This window comes from Barbus barbus, assembly GCF_936440315.1.
Source record: "Barbus barbus genome assembly, chromosome: 14".
Classification (NCBI taxonomy): Eukaryota; Metazoa; Chordata; class Actinopteri; order Cypriniformes; family Cyprinidae; genus Barbus; species Barbus barbus.
Genome location: NC_136742.1, coordinates 22756864 through 22781955, shown reverse-complemented (window position 1 = coordinate 22781955; position 25092 = coordinate 22756864). Strand labels below are relative to the sequence as shown.

General features: G+C 36.9%; 1 protein-coding gene across 1 annotated transcript; it reads right to left on the bottom strand.

The window, feature by feature from the left end:
• Positions 1 to 345: 345 nt before the first annotated feature.
• On the bottom strand, positions 346 to 23501 carry LOC306880116 (synaptosomal-associated protein 25-A). The gene is made up of 8 exons (XM_079433435.1): positions 23341 to 23501; positions 12172 to 12315; positions 10478 to 10519; positions 8031 to 8079; positions 5446 to 5563; positions 2499 to 2618; positions 2140 to 2284; positions 346 to 1125 (listed from the first exon to the last, which is right to left on the bottom strand). Exons 2-8 carry the CDS (start codon positions 12241 to 12243, stop codon positions 1057 to 1059), a joined length of 615 nt encoding a protein of 204 aa, XP_079289561.1. The 5' UTR covers positions 12244 to 12315; positions 23341 to 23501; the 3' UTR covers positions 346 to 1056.
• Between the last annotated feature and the right edge of the window lie 1591 nt (positions 23502 to 25092).

Below are 25092 nucleotides of genomic sequence, written 5' to 3'. Positions count from 1 at the left end.
AATGATTTATTTATTTTTTTCAGAGCATCCAAAACCTATGAAACAGTAAACAACCAGTCCCCAGCATTCAGAACATCATTTTCTACACCAAACTGCATATTCATTTTAGAAAACAAGTCATTTTTGCAGGACCACCACACCAGCCTTGTTTCGTTCCCATCACATTTCCTCTTTAAGTCACTTTTGCATTATTTTACAACAAAGGTCACAGTCTGTGAATATATATCAACTGAAATGGTGGCACTATTGCAAACTTGCAGTAATATGGAACGTTCCACTGTGTCCTAATACTGAGCATGCTTTTGTCAATTTTGCTACTGTCATGATTTTTTTCCCTTTTTTTTTGTCATATTTTTAAAACAAGTTTTATTTATAAGACGCTAAGATCTACCATTTGTCATGCATAATGCACAATTCACATCACTTGGAATGCAATGTTTTTACTACTACAGCTACAGAATATAGTTGCACAAACAGTAAACTGATTATGGTTGTGATGAGGGATATGAACCAAGGACATTGATTGTAAGTGCTCGTTGTATTAATATCATTTGCAAAATCTTTTTTCCCATTCTTCATTGTCATGACAACATCAAAATAAGGAGCATGACAGTAGCCGAGTGGTGCGACACAGTTTTACCAAGACGATACTGAGATATACTGAAAAGGAAAGACAGCTTGTATAGCATTCCTATATAGTTCCTTCAGCAAAAATTATATATATATATATATATATATATATATATATATAGGCTATATGTATACACATACAAGCGGATATATGTATACAGGCAATAAAGAGAATAAAAACTTCACAAGTGAGCAAAAGCCATCGAGTCAGCACTATATACAACCTTTGGAAAGAATGATACAGAGTATAAGAAATCATTTTACGAGGACAATCATTGAAAAAGCTGACAGACGACACATAGAACGACATTTACAATGGGGGCCGGGTGATATGTGCATGTGTGCAAACCTAGAAGGTAAATACCATGATAAGCGCATTGCCTTTTGACAAACTGCACGGTTGGTAAAAGCAGGCAAACCAGAGGCTTAGCCACTGCCGAGCATCTTTGTGGCCCTCTGGTTGGCTTCGTCAATCCTGGTCTTGTTGGAATCAGCCTGAAATAGTTTAAACAGTGCTTTATTAGCCACAATGTATTCATTACAATCAAGCCATTATATGCAGTCACAATATATATAGTTAGAAATGTATATCAGGGTTATTATAGTAAACTACAAAAAATATTTTGTTACTTCAAATAAATGTTATTTGAAATAAAATATTTAAAAAACTTATGTTATTTCAGCTAGTTAACAAGGCAACATTTCTCATTTTCATTTAGTTTAACTTGATGTACTAAAAAAACTAAATAATACTAAAATAACACATATACATATGTAGTTTCATTTTTAAAGTTAACGTGAAATCAAAACTGACATTTAATTTATTAATGAACGTTCTTATTATTGATGCATGTTGTTTCAAAGAATAAAACTATTTGTCGTTTTATTCCTTTAATCAAAATAATATATTGTATCATTTATCAATTTCGTAATTCCCAATTATTTGTGTTATGGAAGTGAAATTGTGTAGCCTATATAAAATATTGTTTCATTTTTGAAGTCAACATGAAATCAAATCTCATTAAATCATTAATGAGGATTTGTATTATTGATGCATGTTGGTCTTCTTAATTTTTAATCAAAGGAATATATATTTTATATAGAAAATGTACAATATATATATAATTTATAATATTTAGTAATATATATTACTAAATATTATAAATATGTACAATTATCAATAATAGGCAAGGCAAGGCAAGTTTATTTATATAGCACATTTCATACACAGTGGTAATTCAAAGTGCTTTACATAAAAGAAAGTGAAATAGACATTAAAATCAATAAAAACATGGAAATAAAAATAATAAAAACAAGGAATAAATAAATATCAAGTAATTCCCAATTACTTCTGCTATGTTTTGGAATTCAAATGGTTTGCATTCATTTCATCTCTTAATTTGTTGAAGTGAGTTTTAAAACCACACTTTTTTTTACAGGATTTAGGATTGTGTGATTTATCATTGGAAAATCCAACAAGTGAATCTGGCCTTGAGAGCCAATCCATACCTTCTCCATGACCCTGTCGATCTGGCGGTTCTGGGTGTCAATCTCATTGCCCATATCAAGGGCCATGTGGCGCAGGTTACCAATGATGCCTCCCACCTGCTCTAAGTTCTCGTCCATCTCATTTTCCCTGGCGTCATCTGTTACCCTGTATGCCACAAGCACAAAGTCAATTTCAATCTACAAATGCCAATAATTTCTCAAATCTAACTGCATACAAATGGCCTATCTATACATTTGACCTCTTACAGCCTTTTATTTGAGCATACACAGCTGTTGCGACCAGATTTCTTTAACCTTTTGGCTACACGATCAAACCTCTCTCTTATCCAGCTAACCCTCTGGACAGAGCGTCCTCTCACCTGCGGATGAAGCCTCCGCTGATGGCCATCTGTTCGCGCTCATCCACCACGCGGGCGGGCTGGCTTGCAACCACTCCGTCCTGGTTGTTTCCCCAGGCCTTGCTGGCGCCGCTCTTCATTCTGCACAGAGTCAGGGGAAGTGTGAACGCTAGGGTAACCGGACACTTCCATATCAGCAGAAGTGTGTTCACAGATCAACAACAAACATGGATTACCAGGCAAGCATAACAGGGATGGGCTCATTCTCAAGGGGCTTTTGTAATTTGTAATGCTATCCTGCGGACATATAACATACATGTAGTTGATGCTGAGACACATACCTTTCTGAAAATGGGGGATGTAAATACAGACACCCATTTCCAAACAAAGAAAAATGAGACTCAGAGGTCACCTCTGGCCGCCCCATGGCACATGAGCTGTCACCCCTCTCAAATTATGACAAATAACAAAGAGCACAGGCCTTGGCGACAGACAACACATAGTAACAGGACTGCCACATCAGTGGAGACAAGTGTAAATAACTTCAACAGAAAAGAAACTGGAGGAAGAGAACCGCATCCTATCTTGCCCTTTCATTGGCCACCTCTAACCTTGTTGTTTCTGACACTTAAAAATGAATAGTATCATGTAGGAAAGACAATGACAGATCAGTAATGCTATGAGATTATTAACCCAGAACCACAAATGAATGAAACTATCAATTATTGGTAATTATAGCCTCTTTTACAATGAAATTATCCAAAACATATGCAATCTTATCAAATATGACAACAGCCTATTATAGGTTATTACTTTTTATTGTTGTAGACATGACAGTGGGATATTCTGATCATTTAGAGGTGAGAGGTGAGGTACAGAATAACAATCGAATGGAAGACTGAAATAAATAATTGTAATTGCCACTGCAAACTATTTTATTTAATACTCTGTCAATATGCCAGCCTTGAATTCACTCTAATTGTGTCAGGAAAATCATAAACCTAATTTATAAATGACAAAGATTGAAACTTTTGCATGAACAAGGCAGTTTTATTCATCAGCTGTTGTTCTGGCTGTGGGTAGCTGATATATGATGATTTTAGTTCTAATATTTCTTGATTTATCTAAAGAGAGATGGCCAAGCCTCCCACTGCAGTATTATTTATAGAGACGGACTAAAGCTACAATTCCCGCCGGCTGCCTTCCCTCCATTCGCTCTCTAAACAGCATGTTGAGCTTTATCTAATGTGAAGGAGCAGTTAATACTCAAACTGGCAAACAATGCCTAAAATATTGATAGTTAGAACCTTGAATAGCTAAATTACTTTCCCTTTTCTTTCAACTATTAAATAATCTACTGAAATTTAAATTTGATTTGAAAATAACTTTATATTAAAAAAGTGACTGTAATTTTGTTAAAATGACTGTAATGAAGTTTAATGTGAACCACTGACTGACCCAAAATTCAGCCTCCCTAAGCGCACAGGTTCATTTGCGCCTCTGCATCAGTCTGGGATTTTATGACAGGCGGTCACATAAAAAAATTGAATATCTGGACTGCATCTTTCTCTGTCTGACCTAGATCTCGTCTGCTCCCCTTGGGGAACCAGCAAAAGCATTGGCTCTCTCCACTGTACTGCGGCTATAGACTGGACTCCGTGTCCTGTTATTTGCCAAACTATCCCTGTCAACATGAATGAGACAGGCTTGAAACTGTTAGATCATCTGAAGGACTTTCAGTAGGAGTTGGTCATCAGCATTGTTAAGCATTATTGTTTTTAACAAATAACAGCAATTAGCAAGAGATGCATGAGCATGCATTTGGCATTCAGGGACATGCTATTGCAGTCATACAGGTAGAATTGATGGATGTGCTTTTAAAGTTGTAAAAAAAAAACCCAACTAATGTATGCATGTTAATTTTCAAGCAGATGCTTTTAAATATTTTTTATCTTGTGTGTGTGTGTTATCATTTTGAGTCGTTTTTGACCAAGAAACATATTTTTGAGTTTTATGTGCTGAATGAAAGAGGAAAGTGTTTCTATTCCAAATTGTTGACCATTTGTAATCATTCAAATGTTGGCTGTCATAAAAATTTCCTCTATTGCAAATAATTTTTAGACATTTATTGACAGAATTAGATTTATACATAAAACACACATAAAATAACACTTCTAGAGCATTTTAACAGTGTATCAATTTAAAAATACATGGATTACACGACAGATACATTTGATATTCTTTTGTTTTCGTCCTATAATTAGTATAATTCCTCTTTAATTAGAATTTATTTAGAAAAAGAAGCTATAGGTTTGCTCGCGCTGAGGCAGTTGCGATGTCACGTTAATGAGCGCCAAAACGTCATTTATTATGTAATTTTGTAATAAAATGTACATAATTTGAAGTCTTTGTTTTAAAACGAACACAAAACAGTCTACATGTTTGCTTAAAATCGCGTTTCTCTGCAAACGACTCAAAATGATGAGTGCGTTACGTATGAGTTATGTTTACTAAGCTAGTCTGGAGAGTAACAATAAATTATCAAATAAAGATGTAATAATTAAGTTTGTCAAAAATATATGTAGGCTATAATTTACTTTTCTTTAAGTATTTTGAATGAATTTGTGTTGGACTATATTTAGTGACTTACCTCAACTTTGGCACATCCATGCAGTTTAAGTGGTTTGGTTTAACGTTCATTAATACCTTGATTTTAAAAGAAGGGTGGCCTTGGGTTGTGGAGCATGCCTTATGTCCATACATTTCATTGATAAACTGTCTATCAAAGGACCCAGAGCAAAAGCAATTGGGCTGCTGTACTTCTGTGACCATGCCTCATGCTCACTGTCTGTGCTTAGGATCATGGGTAATGAGCATGGCAAGCCACCCTGGGCACGCCTGACTATAGGGCTACAGGCCTCTCAGTATGATTCATTTTTAGGCAGGCAGGCAGGCAAGCAGCACCTACTTGTTACATGGACAGGAACAAAGACCACAGAATTTTCCTAGATCGTTCAAATTCTTTTCTGCATCCTTCATGTCCTTATTGATTTGGTCCATTCCCTCCTCGATGCGTTCCAGTTGCTCTGATTAAACAACAAGTAATTTATCCCCCACAGAACGAGAGCAGGTGTCAGGAAAATAAAGGAGGGAGGAAAGAAAGAGGAAAGAGAGGACAAAGAAGAGAAGACAAAACTTCAGACAGTCACTGTGACAAAAGGAAACTCAAAAAAAGGGGAAAAAAAACGGACGCCACCACATATGTAAGACCTTTCTGCCACATGGTCAGTACCTACTTGTTACACGGACATATGAAAAGGCCACAGCATTTCCCTAAATCTTTTAAATTTTTCTCGGCCTCCTTCATGTCTTGGTTGATATGGTTCATGCCATCTTCAACACGATCGAGTTGTTCTGGTCAGGACAAAGGGATGACAGCAGTGGAATGAATTTACTGGCTCTTGTTTTACAAGAATATATGAGAAATGAGTACTGCTGAACTGGATGTGAAATTGCTCAGTGCATCTAGAAGGGGACACATGCATTAGAATGAACCTACATATGCAAAAAAGAGTTAGGAAAGAGTTCAAATAGCAAGACTTCATCCTTTATTTATTTAGAGATGCATCAAAGTCAACATGAAATTAAAATGGACCCGATTTATACTTTATGCTTGTTTCTGGTCCCATTGTGAACGATTCATCTGTCCATGTATTTTGAAAAATAAAAAAGTGTCGTCTTAATCATTAATCAAATAAGGAATAACTTTTATGTTCTTATTTTCTGCTGACATCACTGGGGCCGCACAGACTAATGAATAATGTTAAGTTTTTAAATTTATGATTTTTGTAAACTTGTAAATTCATTTCTGGTATATAGCGTCCACTTTTCACCAATTCCCAATAAATCAAATCAAGCCCCGCCCAACATTTTTTCTCATTAATATCCTTTGTCACTCAAAATCCATCACATTTTGGATGTAAAATGGGTTGCAAATGGCAATTCACGTTGACTTTCACATTTAACACTTGGAAGACTTCATCAAGTGGATGAAGTCACAGTGGACACAGGCAGTTCTAGCTCAAATTTGACCCTGCCGGCCAACAGTAGACAGATTCTCCCATAAGGGCCACTGCAGGAGTGCGACAGTGTCTCTTTAATTAGATCTTGGGGCAGAATAAAACACTGCCCTGATCTCTTTCAAGGCTTTGTGGCTGTAGTTTGCTGACTCATTTGCTAGAAGCCGACAGCCTCCTTTTCTCTTCAGTACAATGGAAGAGGGAGCAGATTAAGGTTTGTTTGTGTGGCTTCTGTGTGGTTAGGGGATGATATGGCTGAGGTGCTGGGTGACCTGTGGTGATGCAGTCTGGTGTGTTTGTCGTGCAGTCAGGGTGTGTTCGATATTGTTAAGAGGTTTAGTGAAGGTATCAGTCATAGGAAAGAGAGAGGCAAACTGGGAATGGTTCAAGAGGGAAACAAGCCTAACACATAAGTTACTTTTGTTTAATCCCTGGCATTTCAAGGCACTTTCATTTAGCAAAGCAAATTAACCTAAAGATGATTAATGAAAATTCTATAAATTCTCATTTAAAACCAGGAATTGAACTTTTGACATACCTCATTCCTTGATAACAGCCTAGCTTAGTGTCACCTCTGGGCTGAGAGTTTCGTTTAAATAAGCTTTAGGCCTCAGTTTGAGGGGATGAAGGAGTGAGATCTCATTCTCTGTATGAAAAGACTAATTACTGGCTGCAGACAGGGGGCTCTCACACGCAGGAGCCAATCAGAGGGCTTCTAAGAAGCTAATGCTTAGAGCAAGGCCAATTATGTAATTTTTTAAATCACTCTAAGCCAAACAAGCTAACGTGTGCTTTTAAAGTGGGAGCAAGCTGTTTAGAGCCTTGTCAATTTATATTTGATGGCCCACTTTACCTTTTTTACGTATTGAAATTACACTGTTGAAGTAGGTAATATATCTGTTTTTTATCATATTAGCATTGTGCCAGGGATTATACAAAAGAGTATTAGTGCAGTTTATGGGAAACAGTGTCATTTGTCATTACCAGCTAAATCGATCGTTGCTTTATTTTTTTTTCTTGAAAGTTTATTGTTACAAGCTGCTTACCTAAAAAACTAATGTGATGGCAACTACTTTTTAAAATGAACAGTAAACTTGTTTTAAATACAAGCATTAAATGGACAGTTACAGTGGCCAGTCCTGTTTTTAGTAATACAGTATATCGAAAAAATATTAAATAAAAGAGGAAACGTGTTAGCAAAAGGTGAAAGATTTTGTATTACTTCAGAAAGAGCAGAGGAAATCATAATTACATAGCATAAAATGACTTTAATTGCTTTATGCATTAATCAGTGGAATTAACTGAAAGAAAATCAGAAATGAAGCAAATGATACATGCTATAGTTGCTTATTAATGCAAATTTATTTAAAAAAAATAAAATTTTATATGAAAAGCTAACAGACATATTCAATATTATATTTTTTATGTGCCAAGAATGCATGAAAATTGTCATCTAAAATACATCCACACTTACCTCCCTGCTCATCCAGCATAACCAAAGTCCTGATACCAGCATCTTTACTCTATGCATCGAGAGCCATGGAGAAGAAGCATGGAAAAGAGGGTGAAATACATGGAAAACAAAGTGGAGAATAAAGAAGGACAAAGAAAAAGAGGTGAGGTTCAGCACACAAAACACAAAGCTCATTCCAGAGGCAGTCTACAGGGAAACCTTCAGGCTGTACTGGTGACATTTTAAATTGCACAATGTTCTTCTCCTTTTTCTTAGACTAAATAAGCAGACGCTAATTACTGTGGAGCATACAGCTCTGATCAATATCATTAGTAAATGCACTCTCTCTGCTAATGTGAGACAGAATCTATTGAGAGTCTTTTCTGAGCTTTCATGTCTTGAGACAATTCACCCTTAAACAGTACAAAAAATCCATCAATGAAATTCTGAAATGGCAGCAATGAATGAATCCACTTTTTTGTTTAGAAGAATAAATGAGTGTTGGAGTACAACCAAATATTTAGGCTATGCAACAAATACAGTGGGATCTCATTGAAGGTGCTACACAGAACAAGCGATGCCTTTTCATTCCTCAGATATTGAGGACACACTATTTGGTTTGCCCATTAATATCACAACAAATCATCTGTCACCTCATTAAATCTTATGAGGACATTTACTCCTCCCAAACCTCTGTAAAAATTATTAGGGGACATTAGCACAAGGACGTAAAGGCCAGTACCGATGTGCTCAGAGATTCCAATTCATATTTTGCTATAGATGTCATCCATGACGTGTTTATTATTTAATAGCGCCCTGAAAAGGTCTGCGTTATAAATCAGCTCTTACAGTTCTAATCTTCAATAAGAAACGTCTTTGAGCAACCAATGTCCATTACTTTTTGGTCACTGGCATCCTAGATCTCATCCACCACTTACAAAACATGACTTTTCCGTAAACCTAATGATCAATGAGGTAAATTTGCTGTGCTGTTTTTCCTGGAGTTTGGAAAATAACAGGCAGCTGTGACATATTTCAGGAAGTGCAGCTTCAGCGCTTTGAGGGGAGCGGGATATCGATATTTGGTATAATCGTAAGGCTCGGTGGTGCATAAATCAGCGGGACATGAAGCAGCACCCCCCTCATTCTTGATGGGATCACAATGTGCCCTAAATGGATCCTTGGGGATTAATTTGTTTGTGCCATAAACCGCTGAATTTCCACGCAGCAGTAAAAGCCTGGAACAAACTCAATTCTTATACAAGTATAAATAATGAATGTGATTTACCTCTGTTTTGGCCTAACGCAGGAATACTGCTGATAGTCTATAAGTGCCGAGAACATTTGATTAGTCTAATACAGGAAAAGGCTGGTATGGGCTGACATAAGTAGTATCTTAGATCGACTGTGTCAGCAGTGACAAATTATTCTTGATCTATGTTCACCCTCCCTTTCCAGTTTTCTTCTGTCTATCAGTCTGTCAGCCTTAGAGGCCTCAAGCGACTTGTCTATTTGTCAACTCAGAGGCGACTTATCACTTCTCTGATCTGCCAGTAATGGACATAGGGAGGTGCTTTTTGCAGAGATATGGGCTGTGATTATCGATATGACCTTGAGATATGTTGCGGAGACTTCATCATAGTTCTTCCCCTCAGATATAAACACCTCTCTTCTCTTTCTCTCTTTAACACCCTCAACCCATCTAACCTAGTTTAGCCAAGTCCAGCTTGCTGAGCTCTGTCTGCAGACTAGCTCTCAAGATAGAATAAAATATAAGTATTTATCTCTTGATTTATTGATAAAAAAAAATTCTAGGGCTGTCAATTTAACATGTTAATATAGTACATTTAATTTTTTTTGTTTTATAATTTTTATTATTTAGGATACAATTATTTGATCAACTGTGATATTGTGAAATATTATTTCAATTTAAAATAACTTTTTTCTACTTTATTATATTTTAAAATTTAATTTATTCCTGTAATGGCAAAGCTGAATTTTCAGCAGCCATTACTCCAGTCTTCAGTGTCACATGATCCTTCAGAAATCTGCAGAATTGAAATATGCTGATTCGGCACTCAGGAAACATTTCTAATATTGTTTATTTTTCAAAAACAATTGAATTCCATGGTTTAAATTTGATTAAATATTAAGCTAATTAAAATATTTAAATCAGATTAATATTTAATCAAATTTAAACCATGGAATTTTTTTTTTAGGATTATTTGATGAATATAAAAGTTCAAAATAAAAACTTTTATTTGGAATAGAAATATTTTATAATAATGTAAAAGTCTTTAATGTCAGATTTGATCAATTTATTGCATCCTCGCTGAATAAGTACGTTTGTTTCTTTCAAAAAATATCTTATGACAGATCATTTATTAAACATTTGTGATCAGAAAGAAAGAGCATATGCATACACTGAGAAATAATTTTAATATAAATATAATAAAGTGTCTCTTTACCTCTTCCACAAGCTGCAGCATACGGCGGGTGCTCTCCAGTGACTGTTGGGGGGGGGGGGGGGGGGGGGGGAATGTTAAAACCAGAATTGAACTGACAGAGATAAAAACCTCCACAAACTGTAGTGTGTGGGAGGATTTTTAACACACACTATAATAGATAAATAATCAATGGATGTTCTTTACAGCACTAACATACCAAAACATTTAAGTCTCTACAGAAAAAAAAAATCTGCATTAAGCATCAGAACATCATTCATCTCTCCTTTCAATCTTTACATCTAAGGCCATCCACCATTGTGACCACCTCATCTTTCTGTCTCTCACTGATGTGAAATGCCAAAATAAGCTGAATAATTCCTTCTTACTAAACATTACAAATACCGAACATATTTCAACAGTTTGCCATTTATATAAGTAGATCTACAGCATTTTTCAAACAAATATCATAGACTGAGAGTCTGGTTATTATGAATTCATATCTCTGTGGATTAGAAGCCTGGAGGCCAATTTTGCAATGTGGTGTGCTGTTTGTGTTTTAATATTCTGCTCAGCTGTGAGAACCATAGCGTGGGGTGGCAGTTAGGAGCTTCATCAGGCCGCAAACTCACAGACGCCACCCCAGCTCTCACAAACACACACACACACACACACACACACACACACACACAGCAAATGCTGCAGCGTTATGCAAGGCAGAGTGCAGGTGAACCCTCCCGCCACATCACACACACACACATTCACATATGGACTCTGACATCTCACAGTTGCAGCCCACAGAACAAGCTGTATGGAAATAAATAAATCTGTAGAATAAATTACAGCAATTTTTCCAAGCCATCAACAGAGCATGAAAATGTGAAATAATTAACTTATGTCAGTGACCTGGATGAGAGCAAAACTAATTTAATGTCTGCTTCAACTAAACAGATGACTTAGCAAATAAAATAATGCTAATTTATTTATTTATTTATTACATTATTGTTTCTGTTGCTCAATATCGGCATTGATGCAGCATCATGTAAAAATGTTTTCAGTTGTGCACTCTTCAGAGTCAGCCATGATTAATGTATTAATCTAAAATTATAATAATTTCAAATAATTAATAAAATATATTAAAATTATTACCCGTATTAATATTATAATAACAATTAATTCAAGTATTAATAACTTTATAAAATAGAAATGCACTATTCATAGTAAGCCATGATTAATTAATCTTAAATTATCATTATAAATAATAAATTAAATATCTAATAATTATTTTAAATGACTATTTTATAATAATGTAATTTATACAATTATTAATCACTCTATAAAGTGGCCAATAACAGGAAGTTACAGAGATAAAAGGGTTCAGCTTTTTAATATTCACCTGCTCCATGTGGAAAGAAATCTATTTTGGCTACTGATGTGACCACTGTTTTATTAGTATTCTTAGTCATACATGATCTTAACTATTAATTAATTTATTGCTAAATGCATCTCCCAATAAGAAAATGGGAGTTTACATTTATTAACTGTAAATATTCTTCATTATCACTTGGTTTGATGGTCAAAAACACATCCATGCTTCATGAAGCTCCATTTTTGTCCCTTAGTTGGCACTGCATTTGTCTTTTGATTGCAACTAGTTAAAGTTTGAAGGTTGTTGTTCATGTAAGTGTAGCATAAAGAGAGGAAGTGAATGACCTTACCTCATCGGCCAGCTGGTCTGCACGTTGCTGCATGTCAGAGAGCTCATTGCGCATATCCGAATCATCTGCCATGGCTGTTGGGTGTGGTGGGTGGAGCTGGTCTCCAACTGGGAAGAGTGGGTTTTATTGGAAGTCTGGGGGAAGCTAAAAGAATCAGACAAAGACAGAGAAAAGGAAAACATTAAATGATGGAGCTCACTCGAATAGTGAAATGTGTCATCCAGATTTAAGAATTAACAAAGACAATATATCCATGCAAAACCAATACTGTCTTCCTCAGAGAAACAGCCACGGACGTTAAATTCATAGACTCATACACCTAATAAACTCATTTCATTTACACAGGCTAATTAAATGTCATGAAATGGACAGTAGGACATTGTCTGCTCTTAAGGAGCCCATCGCCTCGTCTCTTCGTGCCGAGGTGCTGGCTGCTGTGTTTAGCTGATTAAATTCTTCCCTGAGGTTCTGGGTGTACCAGGAGAAATTTGTTCCTGCTCTGTCATGGAAACTGTGAGCTTAACAGATATATTCCTGAAAAGACTGGCTTGACAGCTAGCAAGATATCCCAAGGGGTCTAGAAAGACCGGCTTACTGAATAATTGTGTGTGTGTGTGTGTGTGTGTTAAACTGCACAAGCATGTGGGCAATGATGCCATCCTGATTCAAAGTTAAAAGTAAAACATGCTTTTACAAACTCTCATGCTCGTATACAAGAACAGACATCTTAATTTATCATCCAACTCAACCATACACAACACTATCAGTGAAATATCCAATGAATTCCAAGCAGGTATTAAAGAGCAATACTGCCTCTATTAATTGCATAATTGTACTCAAGCGATTCAATTTAACATGCCTGCCTGACCTTTTACTGTGAAATACTCCAGAGACTCTAAAGGCTGCAATATTACACTCCCATCTCCACCAGTGACATGAATGTCATCTTCTGCTTTGGTTAAAGACCAGGGAGCACCAATCTAAAATTGATTGACCCATCATCCAGGCTGTGTATTCATGCAGGCTCGCTCAGGGTAATAGAAACATGTTTGTGATGAATTTGCAGTATGGTGCCATATGCCTTGGTGCCTTAGCTGGTGCCTGTGAAACACACCAATACAGAAACGTCTCTCGCATGTCCTCACTTAACCTCTGAAGAATGAGCTCGTTCTTTGTGGCAGTTTTTTTGAAATAACCTAAAAGTTCAGCACAATTCTAGAGACCAGAGTAATAATGATGGGCCAAATCAAAGAGGTGCCTTGCTGCCTTCATTTTTTCAAAAGCAAAACAATGTTGGAAAATTGTTTTAACTATGCCAGTGAAAGCTCAGGACTCAGTTTTCTGCTAATTTACTTTCTTTGGTTACTTCCCACACTGTTCTTTACTACTGAAAAAGCAAATGTAATGTTATTTGCTGTATTATGAATGTCACCATTAGCAGGCTTTTGCATTGTTGGTTAGCTAAACCTGCAACAATGCAAAAAGCTAACATCAGTGTAAGCCAACTGAGAACTGAGCAGATGGGATCCTCAATTATTGACCTGTTAACAGATGTTCAGTAAACAGAAGGTCAAAAGGTTAGGCTTTTATTTTATTTGTATTTTCAGTTTATTAATTTTGCAATTCACTTCTGCTTTCAGGTTAAAATGATTGTAGCTCTTGCCTATATCCCAGGATTATTAATAATGCATTAGGTAGTGGTAACTATTCATGCTATTTTTTCCAGTGCACTACCAGTCATTAAATATAGAAGAAAAATTATGCAAATATGAAAATGCTCTCCTTTCTGCTTAATTGATGACTCTTATTATTTTCTGCTTGTTGAATGATGGCAGATGAAGCGAGCTAGTTCTGAGGCACTCAAATGTGGACGATGAGACCTGTGTACATCTCTATAGAACATTACTGTATAAACATATATATGAAATCTACAAGACTGGACAGGGATTACAAGAAAATTAATACTAGTAAACAGAGAAAAACTGAAAAGCAGGGATCACTCTTTTGCCAAGAGTACAATATTAATGTTTTTTCCATTCTTTATGATCTCTAGCCATTAAAATAATCATTACACATTACTTAATACTTTTTGGGAGAGTTATTATTGGGAGAGACAACAAAATATTTAGTAGAATGATTGCTTTGAAAATAAAAAAATATATATTTTTTCACTACACAAAATTTAAGAACAAACAATAATTGGACTCAGTTACTGTCCTGGAATAAAAGTTTTACAATAATGACTCTAAAAGCAGTAAACATAATGAAGCAAGTTTCCTCCTGAACTAGGCTCCAGAATATTACATATTGACCATTAAGTTACTGTGTGATACTGGAAATTGTATGTAGCTGTATGTTTGCTTACCGAGACAATGAGAAGCTTGATGGTTCAAACACATGCTCTTTTAGAATAGCTGCATGTGTGTGTATGTGTGTGCTCACTCATCCTCCGACTCGGGGCTGGCTGCCATTTTGTTTTCTCTCTTCAAACATGCAGCCTCTCCCTTCACTGCAGCACTTCAGTTACCACACAAAAACTGTCCTCCTCCAAAACTTAAAGCCTGCACCAGTAACCACTCTGTTGTTGCTCTCACACACTTTGTTAAACGCTAACTTCACCTTGTATCCCCTGAAATGGAATGAACTTATCATGCCTGACCTCTAAATCTTTGAGTCAGGCGAAACAGATGTGTTTTACAAGATTACCTTTGAAATAGGGTTATGGTATTTCCCCTCTACAGTGTTATGTATGTTGCAACAGATTGACTCTCGTAGAGCGAGTTATCGAGCTTGACATGTTTCAAAATCAGAGTCTGTATGAGAATCCTATTTCACCAATGCAAAGACGGAAAAAAGAAGACAGAAAACTGCTCAAAAACTGGATTTTTGCCATGTTATTCATACCTTTTATGCTTGGCAAATTGATGAACATCTGAGATTCCCATCAAACCATATACCACAATAAATCAACAGCATAGTTAGCTTTGTTTTCTCATACCACCAGAAAGCACATTTAATGTACAATGTAAAAAATTATTTTTCAAAGTTTTAAATAAACGAGAAAATACTATTTCAGTATTTCTACTTCAAATTTACCAGAAGTTTCTGAGTGAAAATTTTAATAATTCAGTATAATAAATACATGTCAACAGTTGCAGTTATGTTTAGTTGAACAAATGTACAATATAAACTGCAGCAGGTGATGCATTATTTAGGGAGGTCCCTGAGTTCATTAATGCTCCCATTTGTCTCCAGCCATGCCTTGTCCTTGATTGAAAATTATGGAGTAACAGATGAAGCCGGCCACCTGTAAACTATAGCAATGGCTTATTATTCACAAGGCAATACAACCAGATGAGCACAGGGCTGAGCGATGCCACCCCCTCCTCTCATGAGCAGTGATTAATAACATCAGTCCCCTTCCTCCTGAGTGGAGGATTGTGTGGAGAGATTCCAGAGCTCTGCTAACACATGGTACTGCTCACACTCCTTGTACAAATCATGTGTATAATATATTGAAATAGAAAAGTATAATCATGTAAACCATGTGGAAAATTCAATATAAGATAAAAAGACCTCAACACAGTATAGTACAAATTTGATTATACTGCAGTGAATTAGGAATATGCCACCAGAAGTCTAAGTAGGTGGGCTTCCCCATGGTTTTCTTCTCATCTACAATGCAAAAAATATTTGAAGAGTTCAGATGCAAAAGCCTCTAAGTGCCGTCTGAAATTTTCTTCTAAAATTAGCATTTTTATCAGGCTCCTATATTTATGTTCAGTTATTTTTTTTTTATTTACATAGTTAATGCTGCAAAATAATCAACAGACCATGTACTCTCTAACAGAAAATCATTATGCTTGTGATCTGTGACGGTCATTAGTACTGATCGAAATTAAACATTCCAGTGTGCATGCGGCTGCATACGGAGTATTCTTCCTAGAAGATTCTGCACTACGCACTCATGTTGCTGCGCCATAGACTAGAACGACTGCAGCAGCATTAGAACCTCATCTATATCCCCCTTTTACACTGGGTTGAAGGGCCTTGTGATTTAGCGGGGATTCAACAGCCAATGCAATTGATTTGACAGAGTCCATTTCACAAGCCCATTTGTGTTCAGCTCTGCAGCAACGGCATCAGGTCCTACTGCATAGAGCCCTCCCTCCTCGCTGCCTGTAAACCTCAGAGTCAGACTCCCTCTCATGGGGAAGCCCCAGGGTGGATTTATGAACAACACGGCCATTAAAACAGACACTGTGTTCCCCACCCGACACCCTGTTCCCTTTCGCCTCCCCATCTGGCTCCAAGGTTCTTAGCGAAATGACGAGTGATGAAGTGATGAGTTTGACAGGGCAAGGATTGGAGGGCTGGCTATGCAGTCTGTTTGAGTGTGACCTTCCCGATTTTATTGCAACTTCATAGGAATGATGATCAGAAAGCAGCAGAGGAAGCCATCAACTACCATTTTTTATTTTCTATAGAAACAGACCCACTAAAAACAACAACATTCAGACGTCCTCACACCTACAGAAGATCTGTTTTTAACTGCATTCCATTGACATTCTTTTTTGATTGGCATACTAACATTCTCATATTGCATTTATATGTGCCTTCAACAACAAACATTGCAGCACAGACAAAATGCATCAAAGGCGAATTGGGTGCCAACAAAAGTAATTTATATGAAAATCTCACTGCACTGCACTGCACTGATAGTATCATGTGGTTGTGACATTTGTTTTGTTGATCAGACAGGAGGGGTAGGTGGCATGAAGAAAGTACAGAAAAAAGTGACACCTGAATGATAGCATCAGCAGGTGTTAAATATTTGAGGAGTCATAAACAACAGACATTAAAAAGCAATTAGGAAGCCCAAGATCCAGGAAGCAGACAAAAGCTTTTGCTCAACAGAAACACGATTAACAGATTTATTTCATAGAGGCGCATTTAGCTAAAATAAATAAAGCTGTATAAATAAACAATTAAATTAAATTATGCATTTTAATAAAAATTCTTGAAAGCACCAGTAACTGACTGAACGTAAGACAACTATTCTATTCATAAAATTTAAGCTAATCTGTTTTTTTTAGCTGATTATTAAATTATTCTCATTGTTTAAGCATAAATTTTGTTATACATATGCTCAAAATAATGGCTATTTAATGAAGGACCTTCTAAATGCTCCATTTTCCATTTTTGGAATATGTATAATCAAAAACAGTGAATGCCACTAAATCATTTCTTACATACGGAGTGCTTCATAACATATAGCTCAGCTACATTCACATAAAGTGTAGACAATAGAAAGGATTTTTTTCTGAATGAGAAACATCAGTGATTGACATTCAAAGAGAGAAAATACAAGCGTCAATACTTCAACTATAGCAAATTTGTCTTTCTCCATCCTATTGAATGACTTAAATGAGCCAGTGTGTATTGTTTGGCATCTCAAACATGGGTCAACAGTCAAATAATCCTGAAAAGAAATATGCAAACATGAAGCAAAGGCTAATATTGAATTTCCAAGTAGTATTTACTAGAGCATGCTACTTAATACTGAAATACGATTCCACTTTAATGGAATCAGCTTGCCTAATCTTTACATGTAAACTGAGAAAGTATGAATCATCTGCATGATCTCATCTGTCTGTGCCTTTATACATGTAGAAAACTTCATTACATGAACTCTCAGTACTCTGAGAGAGCTACAATTCTAAAATGGCTTCAGACTGCAGCTATGAGCAAATGAACAGATGCCATAACATTCGTCCAAATTGCTCACACTAACAGCTTGCAAAAGTAGCCAAATGCATAAAATGTCTATCTGATAAGGCACAAACATTAAGATGCCTGGCAAAGACAAATGTCACAGGTAAAAAAGTCATTTTCATCATGCATTAATACAGACATTTTAAACAATTGCATTACCCATGACAGCATACTATTTCCACATTGCAACAACCACAAATATAAGGTCTTATATGAACATTTTCATAAACTAGATGTCAAATGCGTACACGCCGCATTGCTTCAGTTCTTTCAGTATTACGTGGCAAGTACAAACGACAGTAAATTACATCAGCTAGCTCTTAATCCTTTGATTAATCTCACTTTTATTCAGTAAGTTTAAGACTGCACTCACTAACCACCGTGACCTCTTGAAAATTGTGTTCACAGAGAGAGGACAGCGTCAGTCCTTATGTTGATTTATGATGCTTCTCTTTCCACCCTCAGAAACCTCCAGCACTATTGATATTTGCAGATGGTGGAGGGGAAACCCACATGTGTGGGCAGAGCTAACAGGCTGAGATGTTTGCCATGAGGGGGCTTCTTACTGGAGTCATTATGCATCATACAAGCTAATTCTTCAGGGTATCTTGTCTTTTCTCCTCTCATTCTCAGCCGCCCTCTTCTGACGTCCCTTATCTGCTTATTTTTCTTCTACCAACATTATCCCGCCTCTTCCCATTGCTCATCTTTTCATCCATTGCGGTCTTCTGCCTTTTATGCTCTTGTGACGCATTTGACCATATTTTCAATCTGTGAGTGTTCAACCAAGTGCACTAGAGCAGGACTGTCGCAGAGATATCCGGAAGCCATTTTGTACTTCGGCCCATGTTATTGGTTACTAGATTCTGTTCAGTGCCCCCCACCCCCACCCCCAAGACTGGCTGCTCTTTTTAATTTAGGGAATAACAAATCGGTTCTCATTTTTGACCCAGCTGGTGCTTTAATCTAAAACTATTTTGTGTTAAAAGGCTATATGTAATTAGGAATATGAAATCAAGGACTTACTGACAACTGAAAAGAACAATTTAATTTCCCATAACAGGTTACTGGTAAAGATTTTGGTTTTCTTTTTTCATTATATCTATCACAACATTTCATTGTTACAGTGATTAATTAAGACATTGGAGCAACCATAATAAAGCACTTCGCTTTCTCAGTGTTGAGATTTGATGAAACCATTTCCAGATGACATATTAATTGGTTTGTAGGATTTGTTTAAGTGAATCACTCCTGACTGAGCTCAGCCATTTATTAAAACTGGAATCTGTGAACATGTGCTGCTCAGAAATACATATAATAAACCTGAACCTATAATTTAGACTTTGGGTACAATTGTTTATCCTTGCATAAACAACCCATGTAACAATCCATAAGTATATGGATAAATCGCTATATCTATTTGTTTATGTTAAATATGAACTATGTATTAACATTACATGCTATATATTATAGAATGCATTAAGATCAGGTTTGTTTATACAGGTACATCTCAAAAAATTAGAATATTGTGAAAAAGTTCATTTTTTCTTGTAACATTTCAAAAAGTGAAACTTTCATATATTTTAGATTCATTACATGTAAAAGTAAAACATTTCAAAAGTTTTTTTGTTTTAATTTTGATGACTAGAGCTTATGAAAGTCAAAAATCAGTATCTCAAAATATTAGAATATTTACATTTGAGTTTCAATTAATGACCATCTCTACAGTATAAATTCCAGGTATCTCTTGTTCTTTGAAACCACAATAATGGGGAAAACTGCTGACTTGGCAATGATCCAGAAGACGAACATTGACGCCATCCACAAAGAGTTTAAGTCACAGAGGGTCATTACTGAAAAGAGTGGCTGTTTACAGAGTGCTGTATCAAAGCATATATTTAATAAGTTGACTGGAAGGAAGAATTTGTGTAGGAAAAGGTGCACAAGCAACAGGGATGCCCGCAAGCTTGAGAATACTGTCAAGAAAAGCTGATTCAAACACTTGGGAGAACTTCACAAGGAGTGGACTGAAGCTGGAGTCAGTGCATCAAGAGTCACCACGCTCAGACGTCTTCAGGAAAAGGGCTACTAAGCCACTTCAGAACCAGAGACAACGTCAGAAGCGTCTTACCTGGGCTGTGGAGAAAAAGAACTGGACTGTTGCTCAGTGGTCCAAAGTCCTCTTTTCAGATGAAAGTAAATTTTGCATTTCATTTGGAAATCAAGGTTAATTTGGAATCCATGTTGCTCCAGTGTGAAGTTTCCACAGTCAGTGATGATTTGGGCTGCCATGTCATCTGCTGGTGTTGGTCCACTGTGTTTTCATAAGTCCACAGTCAACGCAGCCATCTACCAGGAAATTTTAGAGCACTTCATGCTTCCTTGTGCTAACAAGCTTTATGGAGATGCTGATTTCATTTTCCAGCAGGACTTGGCACCTGCCCACACTGCCAAAAGCTGGTACCAAAGTAAAGTACCAAAAGCTGGTTCAATGATCATGGTGTTACTGTGCTTGATTGGCCAGCAAACTCGCCTGACCTGAACCCCATAGAGAATCTATGGGGTATTGTCAAGAGGAAGATGAGACACCAGACCCAACAATGCAGATGACCTGAAGGCCGCTATCAAAGCAACCTTGGCTTCCATTACACCTGAGCAGTGCCACAGGCTGATTGCCTCCATGCCACGCCGCATTGATGCAGTAATTCATGCAAAAGGAGGCCCAACCAAGTTTTGAGTGCATAGAAATGAACATACTTTTCAGAAGCCTGACATTTCTGCTTAAAATGTATTTTTGTTTTATTTATCTTATGTAATATTCTAATTTTCTGAGACACTGAATTTTGGGTCTTCATTATCTGTAAGCCATAATCATCAAAATTTTAAGAAATAAAGGCTTGAAATATTTCACTCTGTGTAATGAATCTATATAATATATAGGTTTCACTTTCTGAAATGAGTGATGAAAAATATTGACCTTTTTCACGATATTCTAATTTTTTGAGATGTACCTGTAATATTAACTAGCAATGTGCATCGATAAATCAAGAGGAATCGCGGTCTGGTATCGCGTGAGTCACCACTTATTCAGGGAACATTCCTGCCGCCCTGCGCTCTGCAGTCAAGCCATAATAAGCCGCATTAAACCATCAGATTCAACAACAGAAGCGTGCCAACCTGTCTCACAACCGCCGCAAGACAAATACAGACCGGAACAAGCGAAACCCAATGCTCCGCTCATTATAGTAAAGTATCATTTTCTGTTGCTCATATATGCGTCAGTAAAAGCATGCGCATTTACTAACCTTACAACAACAGGAGGATGGCCAAAAACAGTCGTGATGAGAAACAATTAGAGCATTTGCAGGTGCAAGATGAAGGCACGTGACAGAAAAAAAAGCTCTTTGCAGTATCCTGACATGCCCAAGTCACTGATTGGATGATTAGATGATATTTCAGGTTGTTACGGACATCCGGTTAATGTAGGGATTTTACGCGATAATACTATTGTGTAATCAGTACATTCTGTGAGCCAGAATGTGTTTTGCACGTGAGGATGTGTCATAAGGCGAAGATGGCTCTGGGTTTGGGAGCGTTGTTAAATCTGCATCACACAGGGTTTGGAACTAAGGGCCGTTCGAGAGCTGTTTTATTTTCGTCACATTCGGTTCCGTTTACGGCTCTCAGACGCCAGTGTGGTTATAAAACTAAAATGCTCTGGTAGTGTTATTCAACACTGCTGCTGAATGTAGAGCGATTACGAATGACTTTTTTAAGTTGGTTCTTTTTAGCAAATCAAAAACGTACAAGTGTAGATCGATTCCCGAACCAATCGGAAAAGGTTTCTTAGTGATTCAACTCAACAACATACAGCGCGACGAGTGTAGATCGATTCCCAATCGAATGATTCATGTGAGTCGGTTCTTTTTGGTGACTCAACACCATACAACACGACGTCTGACTGTCACGAGTCAGTTCTTTGTGACTCAAATTACAAATCAGTCGAGCTGTTTCTGTGTTACGATGTTATGTTAAGTCTCGTGAGACTGAAATCAGTGTAGGCTAGTTACTGACTGGTTGTTCATACGACAACGTGTAACTTTACATTAGCCTATTTTTTGCAGTAGAGTTTAGTTGTAGTCTGGTTTTTTATATATATATATATATATATATATATATATATATATATATATGAACGAATTATTTTTTTTGTATAGTTAAGGACAATTATTGAATGGCATTACGCTGCCTCTAAAAAGTCTGTAAAAGTCTGAAACGATCGCATTATTTGGCAACACTCGTCTTTTTTCCAAAAATGTCTTCCTCAAAAGTAGCTACTAAAAGAATCGTTTATGAAACTGTGCAATTTTTCTATGATTTCCATCCCTAGTCATACGTGAGCCCAAAGAATCATTGTCAGTGAGGGTATCTCCAGCATCCGCCCCCGCTCGTCTTTGCTCAAGCCCCCGCCCATCGTCTACCACCAGGAAGACACGCACTGATAATTACCGCTGCCTCATCACATACATACGGCAAGGTTGATATGATTTGGTCCAAATAAAAGTCTGCTAACAACGAATATATCGGTTCCATTAAATAAGTTTGATCTCTGTGTCATCCCATCTCTCCCCACTCTGCTTTCTCTGCAACACGCATTAATTCTCGACCACTCTGTCGCAGTTTGCCATATTGACCTCCCCACTATCAATCACTGATCACTTTAGATAAATCCTCACCCGATGCCATCGAACCTTTATTATTTATATTCAGAGACAAGAAAATGAATCTGGCAGGCAAAGCAACGAGAGCCGATCTGCGATAAAAAAAAAAAAAAGCTGCTGCAAAATAGGCTATAACAACTAGGCGTTAGTTTTCGCTGTCATTTCAGTGATTAATGGCCTGATGCTGTAACGTCAACAGGGTCTTCGTCTCTTAAACAACTGGTAAAATCAACCATTATTTAGACGGCGTCCCTGCGCAAAACTTTGCTAGACATATAATGGTAATTCAGCTGCAGGGGCTGGATGTGAATTCAGGACAGAAGCGCAGTGGAGCAAACGCAGTCTCTGTCCAGGGTGCTGAACGCAGAAACCGCCCACACCGTGCCGCATCCAACACACGATTCAAATGCATGTTAACCACACAAGACTGTCCCTGAAATCTGACATCCTCCGAACAGTGCATGAAGCTTAAATTCAAACGGATACGCAAAATGAAAGGTTACGGATTTCTTTAATTAGGCAGTTTTCGCACTGCATTTTGATATCCACTGTTACTCTTGCCTGCGCTCCGACTTCAAGGCAACCACTTTTTTGTCCATACAAATTTAAAAGAATTACGAAAAATAATCGCATCAAATCCTTTTCCTCATCTCTTTCTTGAAATAAAGCTTACCTGATCTCGTAGTCGGTGGACGACCGTCAGTAATGAAGTGTCTGTCTGCGAATTTCAACAGCGAAGTACTATCAACCCCCTTCTGTATGAACTGAGCTGCTGCAACGGCAATGCGCGTGTGTTCTTCTTCAATGGAGAGCTGCTCTGCCCTCGACAAAGATGGCGTCCGCTTTGACGTCAGCGACGTTTAATAGAAACCTGTCGGGGAGGAGAGGCCCAAATTAAATTTAGCACCTGCCGTGAAACATTGTTTGGCAGCAGCATGTGAATGTTGAGTTGACAAGAATAACAAAACTCGTCCAATCTAATTTGGTCTGAGTATTCCAGAACTTTTTTGTCTGTTGGGAAAAGCAAAAATGAAAGTGAAACAATTGTTTGAGGATGTACAATGGGAATATATTATACCTTCTGAATGTGTGGCATTTTCTCTCACATAGAGTAGAGAAGGTGAATTTTTATTTTGTTAAATTTAGCATGGTTTATTTTAGGTTTATTTGTTCACTCAATTAGATTGAAAACATTTAATTTTAACATTTAAAAAAAATTAAAAATCCTAAATATGTTAAGCAGACTGCTAAGATTAAAATATTGCACATTCTACTACATGTCAGCACTGCAAGCACCAGAGACTGCGGATGCTCTCAGCCATTGGTCAAATGGCAGATCTTGTAAGCCAATCAGGAAAGGAATTTTCACACTTATCCTTATTTTGCTCAGTTCAGAGAGTAACATGCAAAGTGGTAAAAACTATTTTACTTAAATAACCTCAGCATGAGGTTGAACTGACTTGTTATGTCAGGAAGCCATGTGACAATGACTAAACACGCTTATTAGGAAAACCGCCAGCAGGACACACTGCTACAGTAAGGACACCTAAAAACTGGAAGAATGACTTGCAAAAGCTGAACTAAGTGCTCCTGCAATAAAGGGCCGGTCACACTACACTTGTCTTTCCATTGACTTCCATTCATACATATACTGCGGAGAGCGTAACATTATATTACGGCATTTCAGTGTGCATAGAAATTTTGTGTGCAGCCTAGAAGTCAAATTGCATATTTTTAGTGTTCATAATTCATTAAAATTAAATTTTATATTTATGTCCCCATGCATATTTCATGCACATCCCATGAGGCCTCAAGATAAAAGAGATATTTTGCATGTTTAATGAATAAACTCAACTCAACTATATAACTTTAGTTTTATGTGATACACCACTTTAATAGCCATAATTTCAGTAAATATGTTATTAGTGATGGTGTGAGAAAGTATTAGTACCATAAATAATGTTTTGTGATGATTTAATGGTCAATTTGAGTAAAATAAATATCAGTAATATGATTATTAATAATTCAATCTGTGATTTTCAACCAGAGTAATGCTGAAAATAACTAAATACACAGGTAGCTCCCAACAAATCTTGAGTTATTTTCTCTTAAAACATATTTATAGTGAATCACAGACAATTGCTTGTCATGAAATTTAACTTCACTTGAAACAAAGCAGTTATTGCAGATTTCTTTCCATCTCAGTTGCCTCTTTTTTGTAATGTTGAGATTAAAGTGAAGCTTAAAAAAGCTGAGTGAATCTTTGAAGCCTTTGAAGTTTTGTTTTTTTTCATCTGTAGCGTTTGACTTTGCTGCTGCTGTTTTTGCACCTTTGGAACAGAGGCAGCGGGAGAGAATTAGTAGTTGCATTATCAACTCTCTTTGTGACTAGACCTTGCTCTCTGACACGTCACTCACAGACTCA